At 35.6% G+C, this 18,766-nt stretch overlaps 1 protein-coding gene across 1 annotated transcript; it reads left to right on the plus strand.

The window, feature by feature from the left end:
• The first annotated feature begins 272 nt into the window (after positions 1-272).
• Positions 273-18,652, plus strand: LOC127660421 (adhesion G-protein coupled receptor G2-like). Its single transcript, XM_052150630.1, has 14 exons — positions 273-377; positions 1,315-1,405; positions 1,837-2,070; positions 4,720-4,900; positions 5,223-5,364; positions 5,846-5,956; positions 6,127-6,249; positions 6,342-6,396; positions 8,286-8,386; positions 12,190-12,305; positions 12,697-12,965; positions 14,587-14,692; positions 14,932-15,212; positions 17,529-18,652. The coding sequence occupies exons 1-14, from the start codon at positions 363-365 to the stop codon at positions 17,618-17,620; spliced, it is 1,917 nt and encodes a 638-aa protein (XP_052006590.1). The 5' UTR covers positions 273-362; the 3' UTR covers positions 17,621-18,652.
• Positions 18,653-18,766: the final 114 nt, after the last annotated feature.

Consider the following 18,766-nt stretch of genomic DNA (forward strand, 5'->3'; position numbering starts at 1 on the left):
TATTTGATTTGCAAAGTTACTTAAGACTTTTTATCTATCATTTATATATGTGTGTCTGTTTACACAAGAATGTATGTTGCATTTAAATGTATACATTTTGGAAGCATAATAAATGTTGTTGTCTCTGGAGAGTCTTGTTTGTTCAGTTCTTTGATGTAACTGCTCATACAGAGTCACTGACAAGAAAATGACATAATCACCTGTATGTTAATGATTGACATAAAAACCAAATGCAATGACAAAGCTTGCCATTGTGTTTTGGCATTAGTTCAGTTCAGTGACATCTAACCACATATTATACCTTTGGGATGATCAGCATCTGAATTACAAACTTGCCACATAGTGTTCCCACAACAACCAGAATGGAAAACGGGATGGTAAGTAAAAAATATAATACATTTTAGAAAAGGATAAATATATATATATATATGATTTTAGAGAGTTTTATTTATAATCAAGCCATTGATAGGAAAGTATGTAATGCTAATATATGACAAAGATTATATCACATTGGGAAGACCGGGGCATGTTGTCACACTAAAATCTAATTATATCCAGAAAATGCTTGTTTTCTCATGCAATAGCTTTGTATGTTGGCTTCAAACACTTAGTTAGAAACTAAAATTATGTCTTAAATTAGATACTTTTTGCGAATTCTATCCTACAAACTAAAATTACAAAATATATTATATATACAGTGTATATATACATATATATATATATATATATATATATTCAGATTTTGTAGTAGCTGTTGGGTAAACAAGAAAACACAATAACAAGGGTCAATTATATAATGTAAGTAGATTTTCAATTTAAAGTTCAACTGTGAATCAACTTAAGGATATGTTTCATACATGTCCAGATGAACAGGTTGTCACATTTATATTGGGGCAAGTTGTCACATGGGTTTAAAATGTTGTGATTTAATACAATTTATTAATTTGAATTTCTGTTGACCAAAGCAGTAGTTTGATAATTTTGTGTTGACTAAAATTTATTTCTTTTCACAAATTGTTTTGTGATTCATGACTGTTTTTCCATTTCATTTTTTTTTCCCTGAAAAGCCTATAATAATGCCCCAAAAGGTCAACATGCGATAAATGAACTGCATCTTTGTTCCTGTACTATAATACTGTTGAATGTTATTACAAAATAATGTTAGCTCATAAAAAGCTATTAAACATTTATTTTGTTGTTTAGACTTTAAGGTATGTGTCTAGATCAGCAATTAGGGAATGCCTTTCAAAAATAACCCCACCTTGGGAAATATTCACTCAGTAAAAAGTGTAATTGTTTGCATTCTCACCTCAGAGGTCGTCCCACAGAGTTGAAGATATGAGACTCCTTCTACTTCTGATCATGATCAATGGCATGAATAATGTAGAAACCTGTAACACCAATGGTAACTATTTAATCACTTATTTATTTCTATTAAGATGGTGTTATATTCATATACATTAAATAAATTCCATTTGCCAGTTTAACTACAACAAACAAAGCACAAAGAGGATATTAATGATTGGATCCCTCACCGTGAAATTTAAATTGACCTTAAATGAAATTAATTTCACTAGACCTGTTTTATAACCATGTATTTTGGATGGCAGTGATGGCTTGTGGGGTTTTCCCCCTTGCACAGTCAAAGTCCAAAAATACACAGAATAGTGAATTGTTCTAATTTGAAGAATATTTGCATAAAGTTCCCAACAAACTGCCAATGAAATAAAACTTTTTTGATGACATGCATATTAGCCTTTATAATATAAACTGTAAAATGGTCTTTTTTCCAACTCATTACATTTTCACTAAGATCAGTTTTCTCTTTTTATCAAGGAACATTAACAATGCTAATCAAAACTACAATGGAGCTGATCATCCCATATCCAACTGAACTGAACCTAACTGTCAATGACAACGTGGGAAATTTATTCTGCTATTTAAACAGTGATTCATGTTATATTGAGTGTTCCTATTACAATTTCTTTAATAACACAAACTTTACTACACCAGAAATCTTTGACGTGTCTGTGAATATGAAGCATACATTCGGAATTGACTTAAGTATAAGTAAGCAAGACCTTGTCTCAAAATAATTTTTTCTTCATATAACCTAGTCACACAACAGAGCACAAAATGATAGTTCTGAAAGTAAAAAATCCCATTCATTGTCTCCATTGAAAAATGTATTTTTAACAATAGCATGTAAACCTTTCAAGACAGACTAATCATAAGCTTACAAGTTGTTAAGTGATGGATGTCCTCATGCGACTGTACAAGGTTGTAAAAAGCACTCAGATATGATCCTTAAGTGAAATGGATGCTGGGTGAAAATTTTACTCAGTATCTAGCCAAAAACATACTTGAGTGAAAGTAAAAAAGTATTCACATTAAATTGTACTTATGTATTAAAAAAGTTAAAAGTAACATTTTTCCTTGCTACAATGAAATGAAGTGAGGAGATTGTGTGAGAGAGGATGTTGTTCAGTTTGAATGGTTTGTTAAGTCGCCTTTTTACTGTCTTTTATGACATATTTCTCCCCCAGTGGCATTCGCAACCTGGACAAAGAATCTGTCAAGCGATTCAAATTTGTAATCGAATTAATGACATGGTGTCCCTCTTAATTAATCGCGATTAATCGCATTTAATCGCATTTAATCGCATATACACATATTTGCTGAGAAAGCCCCTCATATAACAATAATTCTATATATAAGGATGAAATAATTATACATAATTATCTTTAAATATTTAAAAAATTATATATATAATAAAAAATATTCAGATAATTAAAATACATTACATTCTTGTAGCAGAAGAGTTCATCATTGATAAGACGATACAAAAAGTGGCTTTAGAATAAAATGTATTGTTTATTACCATATTATTGATCATAAGTCAATCATCGGCACACAGTTCACAGCAATCCATTACACAAGTGAATTTGTCAATCAGTTGGAGATTTATTATGAGGGCTTGTTTAAGGACCCGTCAATTTACACCTGCGTCAGACAAACTTGTGTAGCGTCTCGGGTGCGTTGCAACATAAACATACATTTTTAGGTCACTGTGTCAAGTTAAATATAGTTTAATACTTAGAAAACATCTTGAGATCCCTTAGTTCAGATTTGCGCTCCTTCGAGTGTTTTGAACGCAAGATCGTAACGCATGTTTGTGTTGTTGCTGCTGAAGGGTTGTTTTCTTCACTGTATAAACTGCGCATTGCCACACAGCTGAGGTTTCACTTACTGCCCTCTGGAGTAAACAGGTGGTACTACAAGCTTGCATTTCTCAGGAATCTTCCTTATTATGGTCCGGGTGCATTGCGATTAATTGCGTTAATTTTTTTAACACGTTATTTTTAATAAAATTAATCGCACTGAATTAACGCGTTAAATCGACAGCCCTAGTTACAATAACTACATATTTGCAAAATGATTTTTATGTGGCCTACTCAAATCACGAGTAAAACGGCAGATTATCAGTTCCTAAATACTTAATTTTCACTCTGTTCCTCACACAATGCTATCTTATGACATCTAAATGCTTTTACTATAGCGCATGACTCATTTTAACATTTGCATTACAAAATTAACTACATTTACAAGCTTGTTCAAGTGTGATCAAACTGAGCATTATTTCAACTGATAGTGTTGCATATTCGATGCAAAGGACTAGGGTACGAGTCCTGAAGAGCACGCGAGTCCATTTGTGAGCCCAAAGTGTCAGAAACAGTGATTTTATCTCAATCTGCTTTTTATGACACTATTGGTTAGGTTTAGGTTTAAGGTTTAGGGTAGGGAGGTAGGTAGGATTGGGAACATTAACCTTAAAAACATTTCACTCGCTTTTAGCGCCACACAGTGGACATTTCACTTTGGAACTCCCTGAGATGTGTAATGAACCAGATCATTTTATTTAGCAAAAATGGTGCCACAGTCACACAAAGAGCAACCAACCCCTTAAAACAAAACAAACAAACAAAATCAACTAAAGCTTTGAAGAAAGTTAGTAATGTTGTTGTTTTCTGAGGTTTGCTACCGAACCTTGCTGTTGAGCAGATGGATGATTCAATAATATTCATAATTAACATTTACTCAGATTCCATCATTTTTATAATCATTATTATAATCATTAACATTGCTGGTTTTATATTTATTATTATAATTAATAGTTGACTTACAACAACAACAACAATAATAATAATTCAGCAAATAGGGAGTAGAAATTCAAAGATATGATTTAAATATGAAGGCAAGTGTAGAAATAAATGACATGTACACATTTAATTACAAAAGCCTTTTGTTTTTATATTTATATTTGCAACGTGAATTATCATTTTTGACTTCATAACTGTCCAATCTGTAGAAGTAGCAGGTGTTTAGAAAAAAACAGTCAGTGTTTCTCACTTCGTCGGGCAGTCACATGCGGTCTACTCGCACAAATATTTCAAGCGTATCCGAAGCTCAAATCAGATCTGAACTTCCGGCTCTGCAGATTGTCAGAACTTCACACAACCATTGTGAGATACCGCATTTGAAATGAATGACCTCTGTCATATGTCGTTTGTATGATACAGTAAAAAGGTGGCTTCAATCCAGTAAGAGAAACAAAAAATATCTACAAAAATGTAATGAGTACTTTTCAAGTTTTAATAAAATTGTAAGAAGTAATAAGTCAAAGCTATATACCTAACCCCCACCCCACATCTATTACAGACCGTGTGACCAATTTGTCACAATGTACTGTGGTACCATGCCTTGCTCAAAACATTAGCAACTTATTGAAATGGAAAGAAAGTCATATGAATGTTCCAAAAGATCTGACAAACATACTACGTATGAAAAGAATGTGCAAAGATGTGTTTAATGAGTCTGGAATAGTGGATAACTACATGAAGTAAGTACAAACACAATTATTATTTTCCTCCTCTTGTTGTTTTAAACCCGTATGACTTCCTTTATTCCGTGGCACACAAAAGAAAATGTTAGACAGAATGACAATCTTAGTCACCATTCACTTTCATTTATGGAAAAAAGATGCCATCTAAGTGAATGGTAACTGATACATATTGCCTAACGTCTCCTTTTGTGTTCCACGGAAGAAATAATGTAATTCGGCACATTTGCAACAATATGAGGGTGAATGAATACACGATAACAACATTTTCAAATGTATGATCTTTTGGATTTTGTTTCATGTTTATCCCACTATTCTGCAGAGTGGAGAGGAAAGCCATAAACAGCGTTATAAATATCAACATGTCTGAGCAATCCAAGAACTACAGTCTTGAGGATTTCGCCATGACTGTGGTTCAGTTGAACTTTAGCAACAATGACAGTCAACTAATCCCTGCTTCAATTGTAAGATTCTTCCTACATGCTTGCCTTGAAGTTGCAATCAGTAATTGTTTTGTTTGCATTTATGTTGTTGTTTTAGTTGCATCTTGTATTTATACTGACACTTGGTGGCATACATGCAGCATGATGCACAAGCTACAGTTTTCAGTTGCTGAGTCACTGTAGAAATGCACTATTCACAGTCAGCCATTGTTCTACAATAGGGGGTTATTGAAATAGAATAAGTATTATTTGGCTGATGATGTAAACTCAACATGGCAGTTCACAGAGGTCAGCGGGGTCACAGAGACAAGTGTGATTTTTCAGAACACATATTTCAGTAATATCCATTTGGTTGTTGGGATATTTTATGCTTGATATTCCAAAATGGAAATCACTTACAGCAGTTTAAATATATCATCTGTCTGTGGCTTAATTATCAGACATAATCTAAACCATTTAGAAAATCAAATAAACGAATGCTGATTTCTTTTTTGCTTTCAAGGTATTAGATGATACTAATGTGATACAGACTTGGATCCCGGAGGAGCCTTTCCAAAATGAGATCCATAATCAAATTGCTGTCATTACCTATGATTCCGATGAGATCTTTGCGGTGACGTCACATCATGATGTTTTTTATGCCTTTATAATTCTGTCTAGTTGTCATAGCTACAAGGATAGTGTTGTTGTTATTGGTTATAGTCTGTGGCTTGGAGTAAGCATTAAGCCCCAGTAAGTCAATAACATTGTCTTATATTATGTCTGCTATTGTAATTTCTACAGTTGAATCTGAGCAATGGAACATTAATATCAAAGGTCGTACGAATTGAAGTTCCTGGACGAGATATTGCGAACTTGGCCAATTCGGTTAAAATGCACTTCCCAGTTCTTTTTATGAACTCAACTGTAAGTGCATTTCGGAATACACTTTTGTTCTTAAAATTCCCCAAAAGAGCCATGTTAATATTTAAATTGTGTTTTTGTGTTTTTATTTGAAGAACTACAACCATTCCTGTCAGTTCTATGATGAAAAAGGCACAGTAGGAGTAAAAGGTTTCACTGAACTGAAATATCTCACAAGCATCACAACATATGATATCGTTGTACTTATAGAAATATATAACTTGTGTTTTTATTTCACATTTATGGGAATAGTTTACCCAAAATTAAAAAACAAAATTCTCTCATCATTTACTCACCCCTGTGCAATCTCAGGTGTGACTTTCTTTCGTTTGCAGAACACAAACGAAGATTTTTATAAGAATATCTCAGCTCTGTTGGTCCATACAATGCTAGTCAACAGGGTCCAAAACTTTGAAGGTCAAAAAAGCACATAAATGCAACATAAAAGTTATCCATATGCCTCCAGTGGTTAAATCCATATTTTCAGAAGTGATATGATAGGTGTGGGTTAGAAATAAGTCCTTTTTTACTAGAAATTGTCCTCCCTGCCCAGTAGGTGGGGATATGCACAAAGAATGCAAATCGTTAACAACAAAGAAAGAACTCTTAGTACAGAAGAGCGCTTAGGAGGGCTGTTTGAAAGTGGAGATTTATTGTAAAAAAAAAAACAAATGGACTTAAATATTCATCTGTTTCTCACTTATGCAAGTGGCTAGAATCTTTCCTATATTTTTTATTTTTGCTTATTGATATTGTGCTTGAAATCAACTATAATCAGCTATGCAATCATATTCATATATTCACACTTATGTACTCAGTTTTATATTCATTTATTTCATCACTGTATTTCTGTTTTATTACCCTTTTGGCCTGACGAGGCTTCTGAGACTGAGCGAGAGAGCATAGTTTATGTCTGCTATTGTTCTAAGAAGCGTGCAGACATAGTACAGACATAGACCTAGTACACAACATTTACATTTATGCATTTGGCAGATGCTTTTATCCAAAGCGACTTACAGTGCCCTTATTACAGGGACAATCCCCCCGGAGCAACCTGGAGTTAAGTGCCTTGCTCAATCACTGCTCAATCACTGTGGGGATTGAACCAGTGACCTTCTGATTACCATTTTACCAGTTATGTGCGTTAGACCACAACACCACCACCACTCCACCACTTGCACAACACAACAGGATATATTTAGAGACACCTGTCCTTGTGTTTCACTGAGATAAGTACATTTACAAGTTGTTTGCATAAATAAATGTGTGAGAGTGGAGCTATAGTCTATCTTTCCACTCAAACTGCAATTTCCACACTTCCATAAGTCATAACCGCCTGACCTGACACTTCCATAAGGTTATTAAATCGTTGTGCAAGACTCTCTGTACCTTAAAAGGAAATGCCTGCTGGCACAGTCTCAAGAGGCTATTAAAACAAAACAAATATCTGGGTGTCAGACTAACACCTCAGCTCTCTAGCTCTTCACATCTGATCTCCAACTTTCAGGCCTCATCTCGACTCATCTCTATACTTTAACTTTTTTTCCAATTACTTAGTTCATTAGACAAGACAAAGACTTAGTCCTTTGATATATGTTTAAGATATATATACTTAACATTTATAATTAAACATTTATTTTCTGTATTATCACATTTATTCTCAGTATTCATTATTTCATTTTTATTCATTTATTAATTTTTACTAATTAAAGTTGTTATTCCTTCTACAAATCATCTGATTTATTGAAGTCATTTCCATCTGCTGGATCTCACTGCATCACTCACCCACACCTATCATATCGCTTCTGAAAACATGGATTTAACTACTGGAGTCTTATGGATAACTTTTATGCTGACTTTGTGCTTTTTGAGCTTCAAAGTTTTGGACACCATTTACTTGCATTTTATGGTCCTACAAAGCTGAGATATGCTTGTAAAAATATTTGTGTTCAGCAGAAGAAAGAGAGTCTTATACATCTGGGATGGTATGAGGGTGAGTAAATGATTTTTGGGTGAACTATTCCTTTAATTTACCTTAGGAAACACTAACTGGAAAACGGATGGGTGTGTTACTAGTGTGATCAGTGATTATGTTGTGGAGTGCTCCTGTAATCACACAACCCCATTTGCTGTTCTTCTGGTGAGTACAAGGGATTCATTTATTAATAATGATGGTTCTCCATTTCTGTAGCTCGCCCCCGACTTCAACCCAAAATCCAGTAACAAAAAGTACGGAAGCCCTGAACCGCATGTCAAGTCAAGTGGTTTTTATTGTCGTTCAACCATATACAGTTAGAACAGTACACAGCGAAACAAGACAACATTCCTCCAGGACCATGGTGCTACATAAAACAACATAGGACAAATGTCTATGCACATTTTAACTCCTCTTGCTGAGTTTTCAGTTTTAAATACTGTGTTTAGAGGCAGTAGATACATCTGTCATCTGCATAACAATGAAAAGAGATGCCATGTTTATAAAAAATGGACCCTAAGGGCAGCATTTAAAGTGAAAACAAAGTGGGACCAAGGATGGACCCTTGAGGAACCCCAAAAGTGACAGGGGCAGAAGAGAATGAGACTTGACCAAAGTTAACTCAAAAACTTCTATTGGACAAGTAAGATTTAAATCATTTGAGAGCAGTTTCTTGGAAACCTACTGACAGCTTGAGGCGTAAGAGAAGTACAGTATATCAATATATATGGTATCAAATGCTGCGCTGAGGTCCAATATCACAAGAATCACAAAGTCTCCAGAATCAACAGATACAAAAATGTCAGTATGATCCTTTAAAAGTGCAGACTCTGTGCTGTGGTGTGTTCGGAACCCAGACTAGAAGACTTCAGAAACAGCATTTGTCTCCAAAAAACTCTGCAATTTTCTGCAAGAACAATTTAAGAACTTTAGAAAGGCTGTTTTGAAATTGGCCTAAATTTCATGTAAACTGTTAGGTCCATATTGGTCTGGTAAATGGTCTGCACTTATATAGTGCCTTTTTAAAGCACTTTACACTGTGACTCATTACACTTCACTTCTTAGTATAGGCATCAGTAAATTTCGATCAGTTGACGTATGGTCAGTGGTAAAATCATAAATGACCACATGTGCATCAACAATACAACAATACACTGTCATAAACCTTTTAAATCTGTAATATCTTACCGTGTTTCAGTCAAATACCTTCTTCGGGCATTCTGTCAATGTCTTTGAAGATTGTTACTGTTGAAAGGGAAGCAGGCTATATCAATGTACGTTCTTGAATTTCTGGAATTTTCTCCAATGAAGCTGGCGATGCGCTCAACTGAACCAGAGAAGGATATCCTCCTGTGACCTGTTGGCATAAACTGACATTTTTCTGTACTAAAGCTTCATGTCAAACCATTTTTATTGACCTCTTGGACTAATTCACAAAATAAGCTTACTTAAAGATTACTGTAAGTTCCTCACTTTCTTTTTAGATGCGGTTATTTACTAAATCAATATTTTACGATTTGAATGCACTGGATTAGCACCTCTAAATCTGAGGCCATGGTTCTCAGCAGGAATCCAATGGAGTGCGTACTCCGGGTAGGGAAGGAGGTATTGCTCCAAGTGAAGGAGTTCAAGTACCTCGGGGTACTTGTAAGTGTACATGAGTAACACGAGTGAGGGGACAATGGAGCGGGAGGTTGGCCGGAGAATCGGGGCAGCGGGGGCGGTATCGCACCTTGTCACGAAAAAATCGATCTACTGGTCAATTTTTGTTCCTATGGTCATGAAGGCTGGGTCATGACTGAAAGAACTAGGTTGCGAGTACAAGCGGCCGAAATGGGCTTCCTCAGAAGGGTGGCGGGCTTCTCCCTTAGAGATAGGGTGAGGAGCTCAGTCATCAGTGTGGAGCTCGGAGTAGAGCTGCTGCTCCTTTTCATCGAAAGTTGAGGTTTATCCAAAGCGACTTACAGTGCACTTATTACAGAGACAATCCCCCCAGAGCAACCTGGAGTTAAGTGCCTTGCTCAAGGACACAATGGTGGCTGTGGGGTTTGAACTAGTGTCCTTCTGATTACCAGATTACCAGTTATGTGCTTAGACCACTACACCACCACCACTCCCCCAGTCAGAGCTGGTTAATGTGGCTCGGGATAGGGAAGTTTGGGGCCCCCTGCTGGAGCTGCTGCCCCCGCGACCCGACTTCGGATGAGTGGTTGAAGATGGATGGATGGATGGTGAATGCACTCCATAAAAATGTAAAAAAAAAAAAAAATGCCGGCCAAAATTTTTGAATAATGTACAGATTTTGCTCTTATTGAAAGAAATTTGTAATTTTATTCACCAAAGTGTTCATAAACAATGTCTAGTCAGGACATAATAATGTGAAAATGACAATTACAATTTTTCTTTTTTAAATTCAGAACTTAAACTACTTCAAAGAGTTCTCATAAAAAAATCCTCCATGTGCAGCAATGACAGCTTTGCAGATCCTCAACATTCTCACTGTCAGTGTGTCAGGTGACATTTCATCCCACACTTCCTGTAGCACTTGCCATAGATGTGTCTATCTTGTCGGGCACTTCTCACGAACCTTACAGTCTATCTGATCCTACAAAAGCTCAATGGGGTTAAGATCCGTAACACTCTTTTCCAATTATCTGTTGTCCAATGTCTGTTTCTTTCTCAACTATAACCTTTTCTTTTTGTTTTTCTTTTTCAAAAGTGTCTTTTTTCTTTGCAATTCTTCCGATAAGGCCGGCACCCCTGAGTCATCTCTTTACTGTTGTACATGAAACTGGTGTTGAGCAGGTAGAATTCAATGAAGCTGTCAGCGGAGGACATGTGAGGCGTCTATTTCTCAAACTAGAGTCTCTGATGTGCTTATCCTCTTGTTTAGTTGTACATCTGGCCTTCCACATCTCTTTCCGTCCTTGTTAGAGCCAGTTGTCCTTTGTCTGTGAAGAATGTAGTTACACCTTTGAATGAAATCTTCTGTTTTTAACAATTTCAAGCATTGTATAGCCTTATTTCCTCCAAAAAAAAATATTGACTGACGAGTTTCTAGAGAAAGCTGTTTCTTGTTTGCCATTTTGACTATTGCATACTGTGGCAACTCGAAACAAACAGAAAGACAATTTTAAGCTTCATTAAATAAACCAAATAACTTTCATCGGTGTTTGATATAATGGCAAGTGATTTTCTAGAACCAAATGATCAATTTAGCATGATTACTCAAGGATAAGGTGTTGGAGTGATGGCTGCTGGAAATGGGGCCTGTCTAGATTTGATAAAAAATAACTTTTTTTCAACTAGTCATGGTATTGTTTTTCTTTACATCAGTAATGTCCTGACTATAACTTTGTGATCAGTTAATTGCGACTTTGGTTGAATTAAAGAACCAATTTCCTTCTGAAATAGCAAAATATGTACATTATTCCAAACTTCTTGCTGCCAGTGTATGTTAAAAGCTTCCTATACTCATTTACTTGTGAGTCTGAAGCCTTTCTTATATGGCGTTTTCACGGGCGTGGATTATGATCATTGCGAATGAATGTGCATGCGCGCTCTGTTTATGAATGTTTGGAATTCACTAACATACAAATGTTGCACTGACAAATATGGAGTATATGAAGCCTTCGTGAATCTGGCAGAAAGTTTTCGGGAAACACCTACGGGCGTATGAAATGTATGGAAATATTTAGTGAAAGAATCGCTTCTGTGAACGGATTTGAAAGACTTGACTAAGTGGAGTCAATCAACATCCCTGTAATTGTTCCTGTAGCTCAACTCATCGAATATTATTAGCAATGCCAAAGTACTATGTAAGTACTATGAGCTTTGGTTGAAACCATTTGCCAAATGCATTAATGTAAATGTAGTTTGCATTTAGAAGTTAATCAGTAATAATTTCCTGTCCTTAAAACTGTTTGAATTTTAATCCATTTCTTTTCTCCACCATTAACCCTAAATAGGTTGAGCTGAAGATTGACAAACACAACTGGATGATACTGTCATTGATCAGCTACATAGGCTGTGGGCTGTCTGCTATATTTTCTGCTTGCACCATCTTGTCCTATATTGTCAACAGGTGCCGTTTCCTCTGTTTTTAAATAAATGTGTATATAATATGGCTTTGAAATCACTTTATTCCATTATTTGCATTGGTATAAAAAGTGAGTGTATAAATGCAATCCAAAGATGCTTTATATATGCATGTCAGAGTAAGAAAGTAATGGGGACTCAGGGCAAAACTGCCTCCAAATGTAACAAAAATCCACCCGAAATTTTAAACTGGATGCAATTTTAAAAACAATCTAATAATTTATTTGAAACCAAAAAAGGGCCCCTTAAACCTGCTCTAGGGATTTGCTCCAAATGCACCTTTACATTAAAAAAAGTTAATTTCTGACACTGATGCATATATTATATATGTCCAACAAAGATTATCTGTATAGAATATGTTTTTTTTTTTTTTACAGTAATGCAAGGAAAGAAGTGTCGAACAGCATCCATGTGTCTCTGAGTGGCGCTCTGTTGCTCCTCAACACCAGCTTCATGCTCAGCGAGTGGGCAGCCATATGGAAAATTAATGGAGTTTGTGTGTTTGTTGCCGTGGTGATACACTACAGTCTGCTGTGCTGCTTCACCTGGATGGCCATTGAAGCTTTGCATCTCTACATTCTTCTCATCAAAGTGTTCAACATTTATATCAGAAACTACATGCTCAAGATGTCCCTGATCGGATGGGGTGAGCCATAAGACCAAATACAGAATACGAAAATATAAAAAGCCAAAGTCTTATTAGAAATGCAGAAAGCATTAAAGGGATGGTTAACAAAAAAAAATAGCATTTTCTTACCCTCATTGTTGGAAACCCATATTAATTTTCTTTTTCTGTGGAACGCAGCTCTTTTTTTATACAAAGGAAGTAGGCAGTGGCCAGTGGCCTGTGGCTCTTATGTTCCAAAAATGACAAAAATTAAGCTAATAATACCATAAGAATAGTCCAGATGACTTGCGTGCTATATTCCAAGTCTTCTGGGCAGGTTGCACAAGCTATATGTAAGCTTCAAACTTAATATAGTGTAAATTGGCACTAAGTCACAATTGATGCACTACTAAATATTTGAGTGTGTCACCATTAAACTTCGGTGAAGCATATACCTAAGTATACGTTAACTATTTAAGGATACCGACCACAAGTAAAGGTTTTAATAAAAGAAAGACCAATTTAATGACATCAATTAGCTCATGTTTTAGACTTCAAGTATTTAGGTATACAGTATATGATGATGTTGGTGATGTATGATGACTCCTTAAAGGTTCTTCAGCAGTGTAGGAGTTGTGTCAGAGCTCTTAAACATTAATGCAGGGAAAGATGACGCTATCGCGCTGAAAGAGAAAAGAGTTTGGGGCTGCAGAAAAAGTGCTGCTTTTAGTCGCGAAAGCACAGGATAGTCTACGATGTTTGAACTAATTACTTCAGACGAACATAACATTCTCCAAGAATCCCAAAGGAAATCCCTACCAAAAAAATTTACAGTGTTCAGTTTTGATCATTTATTAATAATTTTGCACTATACATATTTTTGTAAACGGATAACGCATCAAACTGATCAAATAACCATGTGTCAAATGTCTTTGGAAAGCTCGCAGAAGAGTAGAATACAACCCGCTACTTGTCACAGACAAAAACAATTGCGAGTAACATCTAGGTATATTTCTTTGACATACATGCTGCCTGTAAAAAGGTGTTTCTTTTAAGCCATGTTTTCACTTATAGCTTCAAGAAAATAAACATTAAACTTCTTTAAAACGAGCCCACACACAACATAATCAGATGCACAGATCATTAGATAATCCACACGAAGCACAATGTGCACACAGCACTGGTATTGCTATCTGTCCAAAAACATGTTAGCTTTCCTCGATCAGATGACTTCATCTGAAATTATTTAGTACATTGTCCAGAGTCATGGAATGCTTAACCAATGCTTAACCAATCGTTTTAGGATCGATTCAGATCGCTGCAACCAAAGGGGGAAGTCATCCAAATATGGGCAGAGAGGATCGTTCACTTTAATTCCATATGGCCACCAGGAGATGCCTTATGGGGGTCCCTTAACTCTTATGGGTGGGCCAGGACCCCATGAGTTGTATGGGCTACATTTTTGACACTTTTAACATTTGGGGGGCTTAACAGAATTTTCATTTTTGGGTGAACAATCCATTTCAGTTACAACAGCTTTAAGTGTACAAGAGTGTTTGCAGACCATGTGAAGATATTATAGTGATAAATAAAAATAAGTTTAATCAAGGTGATTATGGAAATGTGGTGGCTCATTCTGGTGATTTTGTCCTCTTGATAGGAATCCCTGGCATTATTGTTGGAGGCTTGCTGGCAGCTTATGATAGTCGTCCTTTGTATGGCAAAGTACCGATGACACTTTTAGATACCAATACAACAAATGAAGTGTAAGTCCTCAAATTACAATTTTCCACCCATCACAACTGAATTTTACCCAGGCAAACAATCCATTGAATTTAATTATTGTGAGTAAACATGATGGATTATGAGTTATAGTTTTCTTACATCTCACAAATGTCTATTTCTATCTCAAAAGAATTGATTATATAATGGAAAGAAACAAAACAAAAATGGCCATGCTTGTAGTTACTACAATTTTCAACATGGTTTATTTTGTTCATTACAGATGCTTGTTCAAAGATCCTGTCATCTTCTATGGCGTGACCATTTCCTACTTCTCCCTTGTGTTCCTATTTAACTTCGGAATCCTAATCACAATCTCCAGACAGATCTTCAAGCCACGGAAAGTGGACATCAAACATGATAGGAGGCAAACTTGCAAAAATGTCACCACAGTGGTGGGCCTCATGTGTCTGTTGGGCACCACGTGGGGTTTGGCCTTCTTCACCTCTGGATATACCAACTACCCAGTACTTTACCTTTTCTGCATCTTAAACACAATGCAAGGTAGGTTTAAAGAAACGTTCTCAGTTCAATGCAAGTTTAGTTCAACTGAAAACGTTTGTAATGTTGATTATCACGGAAACATTTATGACTTGAAATAAGCCAAATTTACGGTTGGAATAAGGCACTTACAGTGGAAGTGAATAGGGAGTATTTTGGCTTACAGGGTTTACCAGCGTTACATCGCAAATGTTGGATAGAACTTTACACTTATAATGTTATTAAGCAATTTTATCACACTAAAATCATGTTAGCATATATTGTTTACGTTTTGTTGTTATACTTTTTATACAGCGCATATTTTAATGTCTATGGACTGGCCCCATTTACTTCCATTGTAAGTGCCTTACTGTAACTGTATATTTACTTTTTTTTTAATTAACGGGGGACATGCCGTTAATTACAATAATTTTTTGTGGTGCTGGCAATCAGCTTTATGCCACAAATGCTGTCGATCGAGCTTTTGCTTGTATTGAACCTGAAACATTCCTTAAATTTCAGTGGAGCTAAAAAGTCAAAGAACCACAGTGATCCATAAAGATGTAGGCAGCACTATTGGCATTTGTTGATAAGATGGACCCTGCTGAAAAGATCAGCTCACACCACATTTTCCATGTTGGTTTAGGCTGGTTTATGCTTGTTTGGTGCTGGTATATCTGGTAGACCAGCAAGGTATTTTGGGTGAAGCTGGTTGACCAAGGAAGTCTGGTGGGAACTAGGCGTGGGTAAAAATATTGATTATTTTGAACAATCTCGATATCGATTCTTAAATCCCAAGACCGATCTTTTACTATATGTGCAACCCTTCACTACAATGAGAGGAAATCACTCGCATTGGCAACCAAATTTTGCGTTATGTGACTAAAATGTAAATATTTGGCAATTGGCTGGTAAATGTTTATATTTCACTCACCAGTTATTGTGCAGTGTAGTGGTGGATTATTCAGCTTTGACGTCCTTTCACAGCATGTTGGGAGTAAAAGTTGTTCCATGTAATGTGTGTACAAAGACTTTTAATACCCTTTCTGTTCTCTACAGTCAGTTGTTGATCAAAAACAACAAAAAATACACATTTAATTCTAATAATGCATAGCACAGGTGAGATAAAGCCATTCGAGTCTATCTCATGAAAATGTTACATGTACTCATTTACAGACGCTCTTTACAAAAATGCTGGTTTTGTTAAAGAGACAGTAACGCATTTAGGACGTGTTCAACAAATCAACACAAATACTTGTAAATAGTACAAATTATGTAATTAATAAATAAACATGTAAAACAAAATAATATTTGAAATATAATATCTTATGACTAATGCTGCATTTGTTCATTTTTAAAAAGCCAAAATGTGACCAAAATTATGAAAACGAATAAAATATAATTGGTAAAATGAATATTGTTGTAATGTACCTATTTAGAAGGTTCACTGTATAATTAACAATATCACCTGGGAGAGAATTTCTTTCAAATGTACGCTAAAGGGACATTATAACTGAGATATACCCATATGAATCGATATTACAGATGTGCCCGAAGCCGAAAACCTTATTCGGAAAGGCACGAATATTGACTTCAAAACAAATAACGAATTCATCCAAATAATAGAAAAAATATTCGGAAGACTTAAATCATTTCAAGCAACACACTGACAATAAAGCATTAGATAATAAAGAGATTGCAAGTCCAAATGAAGTGTGCCATTTGGGACAGGGCCGTTGAGTTACATTTTAAAATGAGAGTTGACACACTTCCGGTTTTATACGCATACAGATATAGTTACAGATCATTTTGTCATAATAACAGATACAGATACAGATAATGGCTTTGCTGCACTTCCCTAATCGATATCAAATCGAATCGAGAACTTGTGAATTGGAATCTAATCCAATCAGGAAATCTGTATCAATACTGAGCCATAGTGGGAACACCAGCGCAACAGCATCCAAAATGCAACATATGCTGGTGACCAGCAGTGCTGTTTTGAGGAATAACTCAGCTGACTTCCAAAGAACAGTCAAAGTGTTAAATGGTACCCCTCATTCTGCGAAACTCTCGCAAGAAACTCTTTGCATTTGCTGCTAACAAGGGGAAGGCCTAGGGTGAATCTTGTGAGAGTTTCGAATGAGGGTTACTAGCCACGATTGTAATTAAGAGGATGTGAAATACAAAGGAACGGTCACTTTATTTCTCTGCTACAACAAAAGTAGAATAAAGTGATGAAATGCTCAAGAAATTGGGAATGAAAACTTCTTGCTTCTTGAAAACTAAATAAATGCTGCTCTGGAACATTAGCTTTATAATTGTTCTGTCTGTTCACAGGGTTTTATATCTTTATGTGGATGTGTCTAACAGCGAGGAAATCCAAAAAGAAAGCAACTGATTCCAGGACTAAATCCACCACAGACACTTAAACAAGGAGACATATCAAGCTTTTTAACTAAGACTCATTTCATAAGAAGACTCCATTTTGGACCTTTTATTTTTGTCATAATTAACTTTCTTTATTTTACAGATATTCAATACAACCAAACATGACAATATATTATCCACTCCACCAACACACAGGACGCTTTTGAAAAGATAGTTCACCCCAAAATGAAACCTTTGTTCTCACTTGCATTGATTGATTGATAACAGGTCAGATAGGCAGGAGATGTAGGAAATGTACAATTAAATCTTCAGCTGCAGAAGACAGAGAAATGACTCAGTTTCACCACGCGCCGTTTGGTTTAGCTTTTAGCTAGTCTACTTCCTTTGCAGCTGATAACAGGTCAGCTTAAAGTCAGGTTCCTGTTTGAAACTAACCAGAAATAACCCACATAATAACTCATGTTAAAAATGTTAACAACTATTATTCATAAACAAGAAACTGTAAATGCCTTTGTTTTTTTATTATTGTGTTATCAAGTTGAGTAATAAATGTTTAAATCTAAAATGTTTTGTTTTTACATATATTTTTGAGCCAATTTGCAACATGTTACAATAATGTTAGTGCCAGAACATTTCATTTCTATTAAAGGGATAGTTCACCAAAAATGTTTAATAATTTCATCATTGAATAATTTACCCTCATGCCATCCCAGATGTTCTCACCCAAAACCAACTGGGTCCCTTCGGTAGATATGAATTAAACCACGGAAGTCTTGTGGATTACTTTTATGCTGCTTTTCTCTCCTTTTTAGAACTTTTGGAGTTCTGGTCACCATTCACTTGCATTATATGGACCTTCAGAGCTGGGATATTTTTCTAGCATGTAAATGATAGTAAATGATGAGAGAAATTTCCTTTATGGGTGAACTGTTCCTTTAAGTGATTGCTTAACACAAATAGCGCATTCAGTTGTTGTCATTTTTTTTATTAGTATTGTTTTAATATATATGTTTCTGGATTTTTCATTTTGACATGTCATAATATTTTGAGTTGTTTTGTAAAAAATAAATAAAACAGTGAAAATATGTCAACACGTCCAGTTAAAGATTCAATGTTTTACAATGTAAGGACAACTGACAACCGACAACTTTGTTCCTACTTACACAGGAAACCACAGAATCACATGA

Source organism: Xyrauchen texanus, chromosome 2, assembly GCF_025860055.1.
Source record: "Xyrauchen texanus isolate HMW12.3.18 chromosome 2, RBS_HiC_50CHRs, whole genome shotgun sequence".
In the NCBI taxonomy this organism is placed as follows: domain Eukaryota; kingdom Metazoa; phylum Chordata; class Actinopteri; order Cypriniformes; family Catostomidae; genus Xyrauchen; species Xyrauchen texanus.